We start from the raw sequence: 16,816 nt of genomic DNA, 5'->3' as shown, positions 1-16,816 counted from the left end.
AGTGGCAGAGATGCTCCAGCCCACAACGCCGACAACATGTGCCAGCCCTTTCGAGAAATTTGCCAGCCTCTGCTATTCAAACTTAAACAGTGCAACAGCAGCTGGCATTCACTGAATGCAAAGCTCTGGTCTAAGTAATAGGAATTCAAATCAATTTTGTGCCAGAGATATTATTTTGGTCCCCATTGTACAAATTAAAAAAAAAAAAAGAAGTGAAGGGGGAAAATTAAAGTAACAGCTTGCGCTCATCCCAGGAGCTGGGAGTCCAAACTCAGTGTGGCTGACTGTCCAGCTCGTTTGCCCTTTGGTCCTTCTGGCACCTTGCAAACACTAGGAATGCTGCCCTGGCTTACCGGAGGGTTTATCGCTGGAAGAAGGCGATGGGGAGCTCCCGGCCAGGCACCAGGATGCCCGAGTGCAGCCTCTCCACAGGCAGGTTGTCTGTGGCCACAATGGCGTACTTGCGGATGATCTAAACACACATGCACAAAACAGCAGAATTATCCCCTCTGCTCTGCTGCCTTGTGAAAGAGCACTAACCCAAGAGCAGAAACTCAGAAAGGGTTTTACCCAGCAAAGTGCCAAGTGCAGCTGGAGCTCGGCCAGCCTGCGGCCGATGCACATTCTCTTCCCAACACCGAACGGAAGATGTGCGAAGGGATTAATCCTCTTCCTGTCCTGAAGCCAACGCTCAGGTCTGAACTGATGTGAATCTTCAAAGTTGTCTTCACTGCACCCTAACACCTGCGTGTTTAGCATCAACACTGTCTAAAAACACAGACACATACATTTCAGATAAGCAGCAGGAAACATTTGGATAACAAAGTTCACAGAAATAACAACCTTATGTATATGAATCGAAATCACAAATTTGCGATGGTGATGATTTTTCAGCATTCAGTGAGTGCTTACACCATGCCAGGTGGTAAGTAGGTAAAGAACTTTAGCTTCTTGCATCCTAATCTCACAACGACCTCGTGGAATAGATTGTTACTTTCCCCCATTCTGCAGATGAGGAAGTCGAGGCTCACAGAGATTATGTAACTTACTTGAGACTACAGAAATAAAGATAAAACCTGAATCCAGGTCTCTGCCCCATAGCTAATCATTCCTAATCCTGTACAATGCAACTGGTCAACCATGTACAGTATATATCCACTGAGTGGTCGGAAGTTTCAGAGAGATGTTAAGAAATAACTGGGAAATGTACCCCCTCAGAACAGAATGTTCGAATTCCACTTACTCCTTTGGGCAAAGCATATTCACCCAGAACCGTATCCTTGTCAAGAGTCCGAGTTGTAAATGGCACGCTGGGGGTCAGTCTGAAACACAAATCATGCTGTAAGGATGGTGTACCCCAGATTCTGCGTGTATCCCAGTGGGGAGGCAGCTGGCGTTCAACCAGGAGATGCTGCACATGTTTGTACTCAGAGGAACATGCTCACAGCTCTTCATGAACAAGTTCTGTCTCTTCAGCATTTACCTGCCTCCCTGGTGCTGGTCATGGCTCTAGTCCAAGGCTGCTGCCCAGATGCTGCTGGTGGCTTCCCACTCCTAAGCCTATGTGTGCTTTCTGCTTCACAATAAAAGCTGATGCCTTCCTCAGTTTCTGCTAGCTCCTCTTCATGAAGCTAATGTCATTTTCTTCTAAGTCAAAGAAAGTTGTGTTTTCAAGAAAGGATGTAAAAAGACAAGATGATAAGTGGGTCAAAGAAAAAGTTGATAAGTAGTTCAAAACCAAAGATGTTTCTATGTCTTATTATATGTAGCGATCCAGTCCTCTCACTGAGCCTTCACTCTCATAGCCTTCGGTCCTGTCCTGATTAGTTACTGCTGAGAGCATACATTAGAGTTTCTGAGAGCCAGCATTGTGGCTGACTGGCACCAGCATCCCCTATGGGTGCACGTTCACATCCTGGCTGCTCCACAGTATGTCCAGCTCCCTGCCAATGTGCCTAGGAAAAGCAGGATAAGATGGCCCAAGTGTTAGGGCCCTGGTAGCGATGTGGGAGACTCAGAAGAAGCTTCTGGTTCCTGACTTTGGCCTGGCCCAGAACTGAGTGTTGCGGCTAATTGGGAATGACCCGCAAATGAAGATCTCTCTTTCTCCCTAAATCTGACTTTCAAACAAATAAGTAACCCTTTTTCAAAAAGAGTAGTGTTATTGATCTAAAGGGAAGGACGGTGATTTTCCAAGATTTAATAGCATTTGCCCAAATGATCTAGGAAAGGAGTAATACGAACAAAATGTCCCAAGGCGCTTGGTTTCTCAGTGTGACAGATGTGCAGTGTGCACCGTGTGTGAGTGGGGGGTCCCTTGTGACATGTTTAGAAGGAAAGTGAGTTTTCTAATGCATGCATGTTGCCTTAGGCATACATTTCTTCTTACCTCATGGATTCTTTGAGGCAGGCTCTTAAGTAGGACATATTCCTCAAGTCCTCTGCTCGCGGCACCCGACAATCAGGCAGTACATTCTGAATTTCCTGTAGAAGCTTTTGTTGGACTTGAGGATTGCGAGATAAGTTGTAGAGGGCCCACAGTAAGCTGTTTGCTGTCTGAAAGCCAAATGGACACACCGCTGGTTTCTGCACATAAAGTACCTGACACTTCTGTTGGTCACCCAAGGGTGGCAGTCTTCCCCACTGTCCTTGGCACGTGAGTTAGTGTCGTCCTTTCCTATGTCCCTGGTTGCCATGCCTTATAAATCCAATAATATGAAAAGTCACATGTATTTTAAAAAACTTATCGACTAAGAATAGCTACTGACTTAGGGAATCTAACTAGAATCTGTCAACAATAAACTGCATTAAGACATTCAGAATACAGTTCAATGTGATAATCATCTGGCCTCAAATGAGTACATGAAAACTGCTTAAATGAGAATAACATTTCCAATTCTAGCCACACCAGTTGCCAGGCTGAGATCATGTTTCATGATTTGGTGGCACATTAGCAGTGGAGGAAATGGGGGGTGGGGAGGGGAGGATACAAGAATCTCTATTTTTCTTAAGACTCAACATGAATTTTTAGTGCTTTTAAAATTGTAAAGTCTAATTAAACACTTTAATATAAAACTGCTGTAAAAAGTTTGGTGAAAAGAGAGAGAGAGAATGGTCCTTAGAGTGCTGCTTATAGGAGATTAAAAAAAAATTGACAGTGCAAATAAAATGCATAAGAAATCGCATAAAATGGTTTCTTAAAGGATCTTGAATCCATGCCCCCGAAAGTCACCACAGAATAAAAGGTCATTATCTACACTCAGGGTTTGAGGTGTGCACAAAGAGCCGTGGTAGGAAGCTGCCAACATCTGAATAAGGACTGCTAGCACGGAGCTCAGAATGTCAAAAACCAGGCATTTCTGCAAGTCGCTCAGCCTCTGAGTGGCCGTCTACTTTTCCTTCTCAAAGGCAGTGGGAAGGTCAGCCTGTGGAAGCAGTCAGCATAGTTTTGAGTTACATAATATTCACCCCTCGTCGTCATCCGTGTTTGTTTTCTAGGCCTCTCCTAGCTGTTTAAACCAGATATTACCCTAAAAATGGCCACTCTGTCCTCCCTCTGCAGACAGGAAGACGCTGCCGCTAAGCGCCTGTGCCATTCTGGCGGACTGGCCAAGTGCAGCACGATTGGAACCAATGGCTATTTCTTATTTTTGGAAGAAAATACCTCCCAGACAGCCTCATGTCAGAGTGTGGCAGCTTTGGCTGCAAATAAACAGTGGACAGCATTATTACATGAGCCCACTTTGCAAAACAGGAAGAGGGTGTAGCCACCCAATTGGATAGATGTGTTTTCAGATTCCTCTGATGTTTCCAGTGCAACTTTCAGAATAATCAGGGATGAAATGAATTTCTATATCAATGGACCTCTTCCTATCCAGTGTCATACACATTGACCAAAAGGCAGATGCTGACTCTGGTTTGCACGAGCCCATGCCAGACGGCCTGAGCTTTAAGACAACTTCTGGGCTGGTCTGAGAGGAAACACCCTGCACCACTCCCGGGCACAGTCTCTCCTGGCTTGACCTCTGTGGTGGAAACTCACTCCTTCCTGGTCTTTGCTTCTAGGCTTCCTCCCACCTAGTTCATCCTCCGCTCTCTAGCAGAAAACTCTTTTCAAAACAGAAATTGATCAGATGACTCACTACAAATGCTCCAAGAGCCCTGCAGAGTTCACAGTGCTCAGACTGGCAGTCTCAACTCTGAGCACTGTCGCTAGCTCTCTGACTTCAGCCCTCTTTCTAGCCCAGGGCCATTGCATTGCTGTTGCCACCACCTGGAGTGCTCTTCCACCAGACATTGCCATGGCAGGATCCTTATCATTCCATAGCCAATTTCAATATTTCTCCCTCACAGAGTTCGCATTTCAGTTAGAAAAAAAAATAGGAATAAATGATTAGTTTGAATACTCTATGGAGTCTTAGCATAAGTGATTCCATAGAAAAGTGCCTTAAAACAAACTCTTGCTTTTAACAGCCCTCTGGAGCGTGTGGAGGGAAAATTCTACATTTCCCTTGGACAAAAACAAAACAAAACACTGTGAAGGACATTGTTGCAGCAAAACCTTTTTTTTTTTTTTTTTGTAATTCTGGCATCCCATGAGCCCCAATTCACATCCCAGCTGCTTCAGTTCCAATCATGCTCCATGCTAATGCACCTAAGAAAGCAGCAGATGACCCAAGGGCCTGGACCCCTGCCACCCATCAAGGAGACTCACAAGGGGTTTCAGGCTCCTGGATTCAGCTCGCCCAGCTTTGGTCATTGTGCATGGAAGACCTTTCTCTCTCTCTCTCTCTCTCTCTCTCTTTCATCCTCTCTCTCTTTCCTTGTAACTCTGCATTTCAAATACATAAATGATTATTTAATAAAACATTATGAAAGGTGGAAATCAAGTAAAGGAATGAGATGTTAGGCCCCTCCAAAGACTATAAAGTGTAGGAATTGCTTGACCTAGGAGGAGCGTTCATGGCTGCAGTTCAGTGATCCTTCTGAGAAGGGGTCAAGTACCAGTAAGCCCACTGGACACGTAGGTTGGAATTTGCCTCTGGAGTTTGCCTGCACTGTCTACTAGGATTATCAGCCACATTGGAGATGGAATTTGATATTTAAAACTAGCTGTCTCATTGAAGTTAAAATCAGTCGGTCCCAAACTTATTACATTTACATTTTTAAGCAGGAAATATTTTATTGGTTATGAAGAGACTATACCAGTATTTTTAGCATCAACAGCCACAGCTGGGGTTTGGGGGTAACAAACGCAATGACCTGCAACACACCCATTTTTACAAACTTAAATACTCTTGCTTGGGCATGGAACATCCCTGCTTCCAAATTCTTGCAGAGTTGGCATGTTTGTCATGGAATTAGGTCAGCTCCTGCTCTGGGATTTCATTCATGAACAGTGTGAGATGTCCCTATATCATATATGTAAGTGCTAAAGACTGTGCCCTGGGCAGAACATAACACCTACCAGGAGTCTGTACAGTTCTTGCTAAGCTAGTGTTCAGCTAATCCTGGGAGGAAGAGTGGACAGAATGACTATGAAATTCACCACACAAGGATGGCAAAGGCTGTTGAGCAGCACTCTGTGCTGCATCCCCACTCACCGTCTCTACCGCGGCCAGTTGGAGCTCTGTGACTGCAGCATACAGTTCTTTCTTGGAAAGCTGACCGTGGTGGTAGATATCACAAAGGAAGTCTGCCCTGGGCTCCTGCGAGTTCTTCTCCAGCCGCTTATCAACACAAGACTTGACTGTTCGGGAGGAGAGAAGAGAGGGCTTCAGCTGAAAATTGTGATGAGGACAAGAATGAAAAGGATTCAAGGCCAAGATCCTTGCAGCATATAAACTGTCTTTGTAGGGACACTGATAGTTTGATAAATAAGCTGATTTTGCCTTCTTGTTAAACTGGCAAGGGTTTGTCCATGCCCACAAAGAGCAAGGCTTCTCAGACTCACATGCATAGAGATCACTGGGGCATTTTCTGAATCAGGGGCCTGGGAACGTGCATTTCTAACAAGTGCCAACAACGTACAGATGTTACTGGGCCACAGATGGTGTCCTGGGCAGCAGCTCTCAGGGCTTAGAAGACACTAGCATCGGAAGAGGTGGGATCTGGGAGTCACCCCTAGAATCAAAATGTGGATCCAGAAATCTCCAAACACACACACTACATCTGTGTAGTAGACTGTCCATGCATGTTGACAATAATGATGTAAGTTTCCAAGATTTATAAAATGCATTCTAGGCATGTGGCTCCTTCACTGCATTAATGCAAGCACCCACAAGATCACTGACGTGGCTGCATGGTAATGGTAATTATCTATAACTTATCTTGTATATACACCTATAGGTACTGAGGTATGGGTATTATTAGTGTTAGCGCACTTTACAGACAAGGCAACTGAAGATGAAAAGGTGCCAGCACATTCAACCAAGACAGCATAGCTGAGAGACCCGGAGATGCCAACTGCAAAGCTCTTGCTTTTTAAGCCATTCTCTTGATCCAAAGGAAACTGCAGGAAGCTGCCTCCTGCCTTTCCCTAGCACTCGTCTGTTCTACACCATGTCTGTGGAAGGTGTGAATGGCTCAGAACTAGCCACCCTGTGGAAGGATCAAGGTGGAGAGACCACAGATATGCTTCAAGCCCATCCCACAGTGGCTGGAAGGCCGGGCTGCAGGGCTTGTCTTGGTCCAAGGAGCAGGTGGCCCTGTTACCTGTGCTGAAGATGGTGTCCCAGGCCAGCGTGTGAGCCTGCCACACCTTGGTCTTGAGACTCCGGTGCAGCTCGACAGGAGTGACCATCATCCCCCCGAACGTGCTCATCATCTGAAACACAAACACCTTCTGCTTCCAGGTTCTCCTTCTCTCAAATATAATTTTCATTCTGGAAGGAGAGTATTCCACCTCCTTGTGTGTCCCCAAAGACCAGAGCTCAAAGCACAACCCAGCCTGCTCTGCCCTGGTTCTGCCAGGGAAAAACTCACTGGTTTTCCAGTGGGTGTAGGCAAGATCTTGTGACTGAATCACCAAAAAATGAAAAGAAAGGCTTTAACTTTCAAACACACTTCCATTTCTAACCATCTCCACATTCCTTCTAGTCCCAAACCAATTTCATGGTGCCTTTCATATCCACATGCTACCTAAATTACTCAAAAGGCTAAAGACTATTTCTAGGCTCTTCTGAAAAGCAGTGTTACCAAACTGATTTTCAGCGGAATGCGCATTTTAGCCTTTCCTAGGGAAAGAAGTCATGGATTTAAGATGCTTACATATCATATGTGTTCCTGCACACATACATGTATTAAAATGCATCACACACCAAAGTGACTGCTACGCTACTGCACATTGCTCTTGGAGAGATGCTGGCTCCTACGACACATCACTCTGGAAAACTTGGTCACCTAGTGGGGATGCTTACTGTTTTGATGGCCGCAATGAAGTTCAAGGCATCGTCTGCTGCATTCTTCCGAAGGAGCCCAAATCTCTTCTCATACAACACAAGGCAGATACCTGGTATTTAAAATAATCACTGCTGTTACACAATCACAGGAACACTGGAGTCTACCATTATCTGCTTAGTAAAGATACAGTTCTGTGTCTTGTTAAAGTGAGGTCTTTTCTAAGGTTAAACAGAAGTCCAACAACATTGGCCGAAGGACCATTTGAGAGGAGAGGAGCAGGATCCCTCTCATGTCGTAAGGGAAATCATTTCCAGGGGAGGGACCCAGCCCTTGGTCCCTTGGCCACAGTCGCGGCATTCGGGATCCTGTTCCTTGGCCGCTGGTTTATAGGGCCTCCTACGAGCTGGCCGCTGTCTCCCTCCTGTTCTGTCTCATATACCAAGGCTCTCTCCGCGAATCACATTCTCACTGAGATGTGCCAGCTCTGGCTAACCTGTTGTAGACCTCCTTTTGACCCAGTCTTGTCTCACAGCCTCCTGTCTTTTATCCCCTGTTCCTCATAATCTGCTCACATCAGCAGCCTTGAAGAGTCGCCAGTGCAGCCTTCCTTCTTCAGCTTGGGCTGATTGCACTTCCTGTCCACACTGCAATGCCTATTTGCAGGGACCCTCGTGGGTTGCTGCTCCACTAGGTCTCCCCTACCAAAGAGGACTGCTCTCACCCGGACTCCTCCCTGGCATTCTCTCTTGACTCCTTTATTCTTTTACTCCTTGGCAGAGTGCACATATGTGCTAAAATGTTTTTATATGATTATTTCATAGAATGTTAGTTCATATAATTTTCATATGATTTCAAATGTTTTCCAAGACAGCAAGCATGTCTTCTCTTTTGTCCCTTAGTACCTAGTGCAAAACCTGCTCAGAGCAGATATCCCACAAACGTTTGTTGGAGACAACCTCTAATGCAAGGTACAGATGAAGAGGGTAAGAGAAGCAAAAGGGTTTGCGAGATGGTGTAGCCGGCTAATCCTCCACCTGCTTGCCCTGGCACCCTGTACGGGCCTGGGTCCATTTCCCTGCTGCTCCACTTCTGATCCAGCTCTGTGCTTATGCCTGGGAAGGCAGCAGATGTTGACTGGCCATTCTGTCCATTTGTGGAGTAAACCAGCAGATAGAAGATCTGTCTCTCTGTAAAATTCTGCTTTTCAAATAACAATAAATAAATCTCCTTTTTTAAAGTCCTTAGTGAACGACAGAAGAGGTGTCAATAACAGTGTTTTATCTCCCCCCCCCGCCATTACTCGCAAAATCAAATCAACAACCCTGTAAGACTGCTTACTTTCAAATGACCACTTGTTCAGTTCACTATATAGGTCTTCAATGTGGCCTCCTTCATCACGAAGTTCATCTATTCTGCCCATAAAATCAGCCAAAACCTGGAAAGACAGCAAGCACACAAGATCCATTTTAATGTTGTTGAAGGAAGATACAAGTTTAAGGCTTTGTGAGCTCCTTGCAGGCTTTGCTGCATTGTACCTTCTCCTCCTCTAGTGAGACCCCTTCCCCTGTTTGCTCCCAGAAACTCCCCTTATTCTCTAACAGCTCAGCCTTGGGTTATTTCCAAAGCCACCCAGAAGGTTAAGTCTCAGCTTTCCATCTAAAAATGATTCTGGCAACTTACACTGAGGCTTAGGAAATGTAAGTGGTGTGGCCAGATGCTAGGTGGGTGGGAGCAGGGGCTTAAACTCAACTGGGATAGCACAGTGGGCTGTGGGCTGTACTCACTTTTTAAAAAGGTGAAGATCGCTCTTAACTATGTAAACAATATTAAAAAGAAAATTAGAAAGAAAGGTGAAGAAAGAGTAAAAAGGACTTGGCTAGGGGCAGGGGAGAAGAGAGCGAAGAGGAGAGTAGAAAGAGAAGACCTTGCAGCATCCGGATGGCCTGTTTCCCTTCTGCACTTTCTGGGTGAGACCTGGGGCCCCATGCACACCCCTTCCTTCCCAAGAGCTCCCGTCTGCAGACCTCGTTGATTTGGGTGTCTAGCTTCATGATTTCCACGGGTTTCATTAGTTTCTTCTGAAAGGCGCTCCTCACTCGCTGCCAGTCTTTGCCTTCCCTGGGAGAGAAGCAGGATCGTTTAGAGCAAATGGAAAAGAAAGGGGACACTCAGGACAAACTGCAGCTTCAGGAACCATAGAATCAAATCAGCACTGAGATTGGTGCAGAAAATAGCCACAGAGGGCTGGCGTCAGCATATCGCCACTCTGCAGGCGGGTTGACCATAGGATTTTAAATAAATAAATAAATAAATAAAAGGCAGCCACAGGTTGCCTCAGAAAGGTGGCGCCCAAACCATTTGGGTTCAGGGCTTTGAAAGGGCCATAGCAGGGATAGGGTTAGGAGTTGGGGGCCAAGCGCCTCAACTCCCAGCAAATAGAGCAGGCGTGTGCGTGGTTCCTTCAACCAACTACTGGGATACGGTCCAGAAACAAAGCTGGATTCCTTTCAGTTCATGAACTTGGGGCGCACATTCCCCAGACACCCCAAATTTAGAATGTTCTTTCATCTCCAAATAGTAACAAAAATTCACCTGGCTTATAAAAAGAACAACAACAACAAAGTCTGCTGCCAGCATGCACTGGTACACACGTGTCCCATAGCCGAGCACACAGCTTAGGATGCTCCGGCCTTAGTTTAATTTTTAATTCTAGTAATCATATCACGCCAAGACACAACTCCCAGGGATTATTTTTAAAAATCAGGATTTTTTTTAAAAAGCACCAATTGGCAAATGCTAACAATGAAAAAGCAGGGACATCACAGCACAGTAGGGCATTTATTGAGCTAAAATGTGACCGCACGCCGCTCTGTATCCCACCTTTTGAGTGGAGATAATGCCTGGTCCTCTATAGATAGGATGGGCACTACCAAAAGCAAAGGAGGTAGTTTCCGTTTTGGAGGCTACCTGAGTCCATCATTGTGTTTGTAAAGACGTTTACCTGGCACACCGCCTCCAGTAGTACCTCGTCTCTCCCAAGAATCTGCCAATATACTTTGAATAACCCTGTGTTGGCGTTCTTTGGCGGAAGGTATGTCCCTTCCCAGTTGCCTAGGGAAGTTGGATGCTCTCAGCTGAACCCACTCTCCTCTGTACTTGAGCCTCTGAGTTGCACCTGCTCCGGGACGGGCTTTGAGTTCAGCCCCTCCGAAGTAGGGTCGGGCCCTAGGAAACTCTCCCTTTGTGCCTTCCCAGCTTCCAGGCGCCCCAGGCCGGCCGCCTGCCCCCTCCCGCCCACCAGGCTCACAGGATCAGCAGTCCGTAGCCCTCCTGGCGATAGTCGCGGTAAGCCTTCCAGGGCTTGATCTCTAGCCGCTGCGGGTACGCACTCTCGGTGCGGTACAGCGCTTCCAGCAGGCACGGCGAGCCCAGGTGCACCGAGTCGAAGGAACCCAACTTCATGCGGAAAATCTTGCCGTACTTCCTGTGGTACTCAACCTACAGCGGGCAGGACACCGCGAGAGTCAGCGCGCCCGGGGACACCGGTGCGCGCTCCGGGGAGGGCAGAAGCGGGCGGGGAGCAGCAGCGCGAGCGCAGCGAGGTATTTACCAGGGTGTCGTGCTGTTTCTTGAGTCCTCCTTTCCAGAGAATCTCCAGCAGGCTGCCCAGCAGTGGCCAGTTGGTGGGGCCGGGCAGGGCGGCCGCGTTCTGCGTCTCGCCACGTGCACGCAGAGGGCAGAGGGGCACCTCGGGCGGCTCGGAGGGCTCCGGGGACGCGCATGCCGTGGATGTCACGGGTCTGGGGGGCTGCCCGAGGCTGCGCAGCTGCCGCAGGAAGGCAGCGAGGGAGCGACTCTTGCTGATGGGAGAGCTCATGGCAAAGTGGGAAAAGAGGCGCGTGGGAAAGCCGGGGGGCTCAGGACCACGAGTGCTGGCGGGGTTTGGGGGGCTGAACCGCTTTGAGAAGGAGAGGCAGACTAGAAGAGTGGGAGTGCCAGAGGCGGCAGAGGAGGGACACCGAGCAGGCAGGACTCCGTGAGGATGCGCAGGCTGAAGCGCAGGTGCCTGCCTGGTGCTGGCCAGGGGAATTGGAGGGGCGTGGCCCAAGTTTGGGTTCCTCCTGGTAGAAGGAAAGGAGGGCTGTGGGTCTGCTGGGGGCTCCACAAGTCTGACTTCCAGAGTCGGGGCCCTGGGAGAAGTCAGTCAGGGTGGAAGAGTTGCTGCCGGCGCGCCGTCGTCTCCGCTGGCTGTCCGTGAGCCCAGGCCAGGGGCACCAAGGATTTATGGAGACAGGGCAGGCCCCTTGCGCCAATAAACATGCTGAAGGGGGCGGAGTGGTCCCAGGCTGGCCAGGGCCCAGAGACACGGAACCCAGGGGAGGGCGTGGGGGTGGCCAAGAGGATGGAGTCAGCGAGGTGAGCGAGGACACCCAGGCCTCGGGTGACCGGTGCACTGCCAGCTCCACCCCAACGATAACCCCCGGAGAGGCATGCGGAGCAGGAGTTCACTGGGTGCGCGTGTGTCTCCCCCGCCCTCGGCCTCGCCCGGGCAGGAGACTGAGGCGGCATCCCTGTGCTTACACAATCGCCGGGGAGGGTGAGGTCCCTGAGTGCGGCCGTCGGGGAAGGAGGTTGCGTTTGCCAGGGTCGTGCACCTTGGAGGAAGCTTAGCCCTCGGAGCTTCCAGTGCAGGAGAGGATTTGACAGTGAAATACGTGCAAAGAGGGGATTTCCTCTTGGGGTGGATGGAGCTGCGAGCCTTTCTTCCCGGCTGCCCGTTTGGTCCTGTTGCCGGTAGCTAACGCAATACAGAAGAGATGCTGCGGTTGCCCTGCGTTTTGGCGACCGTGAAGGAATGGCTGGTCATGGCAGTGCGGACATTCATCCCGAGAGACCTCCTCCCGTCCTACCTCGACACTGCCTTTCTTCTGCATGCTTGTCACTTTGGGCAAATCGTGGCCCCTCAGTCATTCCCACCCCACCCTCCGAAGTGTACCCTAAACTAGCACAAGACACTCATAAGGTTCCTAGACATCGTAGCTGGCACTTTGGTCATTCAGCAGGAGTGATTGGAGGCTTTTGTTGATTGATTTAACACGACTCTGAGACTTTAGTGCTGATCCCATACAAAGCTTCCAGCAGCCAGCTGGCAGGGGAGGGGCCTTCTATCTCCTGTTTTAGTCTCCTGACCTGATCATCTTGACCCTGGGACCCTGGTGTTGGCAAATCCTACCCTGCTAAGGCTCTTGTCGACAGTCAGCTTGTCCCTGAAAACCTTTTACATTCTGACATGAGCTTGAGCACTGTCATTTCAGCTTTTTCCTGAAAGCTTAATGACTGTTTTTGTTAATAAAAATAATAACTATTCATCTGTAGTTATAGTTTATATAAAGTGTATCATGCCTATTTTATAGGCACTATAAAAGAGAGTCATCCATAGCAAATACTATAGATTATTTACCATATACACTATAGGTTGTGTGTTATATGTATATGACATATTTTATGTATTAAATGCATGGAATGCATTGGAATGAGAGGCAAGGCACTAAGCTAAACAGTTCACATCAATTTTCCCATTTGGTTGTCATCTGAGTGTGGTGCCAGGTTTTTTAAAAATTTAATCTAGAAGAATAAAAAATCTGCAGCAACAACAAAATCCCTGGCACTAAGAGAATAAAGTAATTTGTCCAATGTCATAGACTTTATTGTTGACCCAAGTGGAATTCAGACCCAAACTTTCCCAATTCTAGCCCGGGCCTTTTCATATCTCTTTTTTCTGTCTCTTTCTCTGTCTCTGTCTCTTTCTTGTTCCATCTCCCCATCTACATCTCTGTCTATATTAGCCTAATGCTTGGCTGTATCACCTTTTTAAAAAGTAAGGATGTCTCAGAATGTTGCAGATATTCCTTAAATGGGCACGTTTCCCTGGGAAGTGGGAGTGTGGAGGGACCCAGGATGAATGCATGCGATGGTTTGGGGTGCTGGTGGTGCAGAGAAGAAATAGCCTCAACCGGAAGATTCAGTTCATTCCCTGTTCCAGGAATCCCTATTCTGGAATATTCCCTGCCCAGATAGAGGGAATGCCATTGTAATTTCAGCTCTTGAGTTGCTTTCTCTCTTACTGTTTCCAAGGTAGATTATGCTAGGCTTTCCTAGGAGTTCAGTGCTACCTTTCTTGTTTCAAGTACTCTCAATACAGGGCGTCATTAGTCATTTGATAGACAAAAAGACAATCCCACTTCAGGGAAATGGATTTCCCAGGTTCGGGGAAAAAGTCTCTAGTGATGCTTTGCACGGAAATGCAGAGGAGGCTAGGATGGTTTTTGACTCCAACATAAGCCATCCTTGATGAAGTAAAGTCACAGTTCAAATAACTATGTTGATCCCAGGTCCAGAAACTCTTCTAGCGGGCTCTACTGTTATTCACCTAGCAGCCTTAGTGGGTTAGGAGGGCAGGAATCCCCTCTGCCCTCTGGGATTATTAAGGAAAGATCTTGAGTCATCTCATGAGTACCAACCCTTGATACTGACACAGACCGAGGCCCTCTGGGGAAATCTTATTCCATCCTGGAATGCGTAATTTTATTTTATCTCTCACACCAAGCAACCCCAGATAACGTGTGTGTGTGTGTGTGTGTGTGTGTGAGAGAGAGAGAGAGAGAGAGAGAGGGGGGATGACTATAGTAGGGTAAGGGATGAGTCTTCTGTGCGAAACAATGCAAAACCCTTTTCAAATACGTGAATGTCAATGTAATTGGATGCTCAAAAGTTCGATTAACTGGGTTATCAGTCTTTTTAAGATTTATTTATTTTTGTTGGAAAGGCAGATTTACAGACAGGAGAGACAGAGAGGAAGATCTTCTGTCTGCTGGTTCACTCTCCAAGTGGCCGCAATGGCCAGGACTGAGTCAATCTGAAGCCAAGAGAAGGGCCAGGAGCTTCTTCCAGGTTTCCCACGCGGGTGCAGGGTCCCAAGACTTTGGGCCGTCCTCTGCTGCTTTCCCAGGCCACAGGCAGGGAGCTGGATGGGAAGTAGAGCAACTGGGACATGAGCTGGCACCCATATGGCAAGGGTTTAGCTGCTGAGCCAGCACTGACGCAGTCTTAGATTCACTTTCTGGTAATAGAAACTTGGAGGAGTTACTGTCTGCATCAGTTGGATAGCTGACATTGGGAATGACTCCACAACAAAGCTCAGCCTTCACGGAAATAGGACCAGCCACAGTCTCACGAAGCACAAAGCAAGAAGAACCTGTGAGAGTCCTTTCATCTTTGAAAAAAAGAGTTCAGTTATCACAGTACTAATATAGCTGTATAGTAACTGCCAAATAGCCATCATAATCTTGATTTTAGTATGTATGTAATCTGTGCTCCTGTGTGTTTACATGAACATTTGGAGATTGCTTTGAATCAGAAATGGCATTTACCATTAAAAATAATTTAATGTATATTCCCAGTGATTTCCTGATTTGTCTTTAAAAAATTTTATTTTTATTGGAAAGTCAGATTTACAGAAAGAAGGAGAGAAAGATCCTGTGCTTTGATTCACTCTGCAAGTAGCTACAATTGCCCAAGCTGAGCTGAGCTGAAGCCTAGAGCCAGGAACAACTTCTGGGTCTCCTCCATGGGTGCAGCGTCCCAAGATTTTGGGTCGTCCTCTACTGCCTCCCAGGCCACAAGCTGGAAGGGAAGTAGAGCAGCCGGCATTAGAACTGGTGCCCATATGGGATCCTGGATCCTGCAGGGCGAGAACTTTAGTCAATAGGCTACCGCACTGGGCCAGGTCCCTGATTTGCCTTTTACTCTAGCAAGTTAGAATAGAATTCTCTGGAAGTAGTGACATTCACTAAATGGTCGTTGATCACCAGCACCATTCTCAGCAGCAGGATATGACGACAGACAAGACAGAGAAGAGGCTTGCCCTCACAGAACTCACATTGAACCACGGAAGACAGATCACGCATGTAAACGAACAGCTTGATTTCAAATAGGTACTAAGCAGAATTTGAGCTCAGCCTCATGTTACGAGTAATGAACTTTACCAAGACCTGAGGGAAGAGAAGCAGGGCTCCACCAGATGGACTGCTGAGGGCAGGAGGCGACCCAACAGAGAATCATGCAATGGGCCCCATTCAGAAATACAGTTCTGTTATTTGTCATAAAACAAAGGGGCAGCATTGAACAGCTCCTGTTTGCCATGCTTTAGCATTGAGGAGATTATTATTCCAAGATAGTTTTGGTCTGTGGAACAGGTATGAAAGTTGAGATTCTCTAAATATACCTGAGCTCACTAGAATAGGAATTAGACTGAATTGCATCCTTGGGACTACATTCTTTCCTGTTGGTAGTCCACAGGTACAGTGGGCTTCTGGTGAGCTTTCTGAGTCCCTGATTGTTGAATTTTTTTTTTTTTTTCATTTGCTTAATTGAGGCAGAAAAACAGAGTGAAAGAGAGGAGCATTCTGTCATTCACTCCCTAAATAACACCCAACAGCTAAGACCGGGCCAGTGCTGATCCAGGACCCAGGGAACACACCCTGCGCCTCGCATTCATTTCTCAGGCCCCCAGTGAAGTCTCAGAGTGCATTTTAACAGGAAGCTGGAGTCAGGAGTTGGAGCCAGGCGTCAAACACAGGCACTGTGACACAGTGGCTGTCCTAGCGCGTGTCCTAACCACTAGGCCAGAAGTCTGCCATTGAGTGTCACTGCATCAACCCACCACCGTACAAAGACCCTTGAACCTCTCTGAGGCTAGTGGCATGAGCCCAGCCATTCTTCTCGATTCTGCGGAATCTGCTTGTTCGCAGGGCATAATGAGCAGAGCCAGGGCCTGTGTGATGAGCCTTCGTGGGGTCCTCAGGCCCTGCACCCACATGCTTTTCTTCTCACTTCTGTTCACCGAGCTCCCTTCTGCTCCAGCAGGCTGTGTGGCTCTCGGAGTAAGCTGTTTCTCCCAGGACAAGCTCACAATTTCGTTGCTTCCGTTTGGCTGAGGTGTCATGCCTTCATCTGGAATGAGTTCAGGTTTCAGGTCCATCACACCTCCGGAATGCCAGTCACATCATCTCCAATCACTTGCAGGGGTTACGGTGCACATACCAGGACTTGAAAATGAAAACTAATAGCTCCTTCCTGGAACTGGCTTTATCTGATCGTGTCACCCACATTCCTCTCGTGCTGGTGTTGGGCAAACACTCACAGGTGGAACCAAGGAGTGGAATGGCTGGATCCTGTCATGGGGTAGTGGGAACAGAAATGGTTGCTCCATTTCACATTTTTTTTAGAAAGATTTATTTATTTTTATTGCAAAGTCAGTTATATATATATAGAGAGAGGAGGAGAGACAGAAAGATCTTCTATCTGATAATTCATTTCCCAAGTGACTGCAACAGCTGGTGCTGCGTAGATCCGA

The 16,816-nt window shown here is 47.5% G+C and overlaps 1 protein-coding gene across 2 annotated transcripts; it reads right to left on the bottom strand.

The window, feature by feature from the left end:
• Positions 1-361: 361 nt before the first annotated feature.
• LOC121157058 (1,25-dihydroxyvitamin D(3) 24-hydroxylase, mitochondrial) lies at positions 362-11,278 on the bottom strand. 2 transcript variants are annotated; one of them, XM_040981048.1, is made up of 11 exons: positions 11,012-11,278; positions 10,709-10,899; positions 9,426-9,519; positions 8,740-8,836; positions 7,419-7,510; positions 6,715-6,826; positions 5,604-5,749; positions 2,390-2,556; positions 1,244-1,322; positions 571-768; positions 362-472 (listed from the first exon to the last, which is right to left on the bottom strand). In XM_040981048.1, exons 1-11 carry the CDS (start codon positions 11,276-11,278, stop codon positions 362-364), a joined length of 1,554 nt encoding a protein of 517 aa, XP_040836982.1. The 2 variants fall into 2 exon arrangements, with proteins under 2 accessions (XP_040836982.1, XP_040836983.1); XM_040981049.1 differs by lacking the exon at positions 571-768.
• Between the last annotated feature and the right edge of the window lie 5,538 nt (positions 11,279-16,816).

This window comes from Ochotona curzoniae, unplaced genomic scaffold (assembly GCF_017591425.1).
Source record: "Ochotona curzoniae isolate NIBS_2020 unplaced genomic scaffold, NIBS_Ocur_1.0 contig_3520, whole genome shotgun sequence".
NCBI classification, from domain to species: domain Eukaryota; kingdom Metazoa; phylum Chordata; class Mammalia; order Lagomorpha; family Ochotonidae; genus Ochotona; species Ochotona curzoniae.
This window is presented reverse-complemented; position numbering and strand designations above follow the sequence as displayed.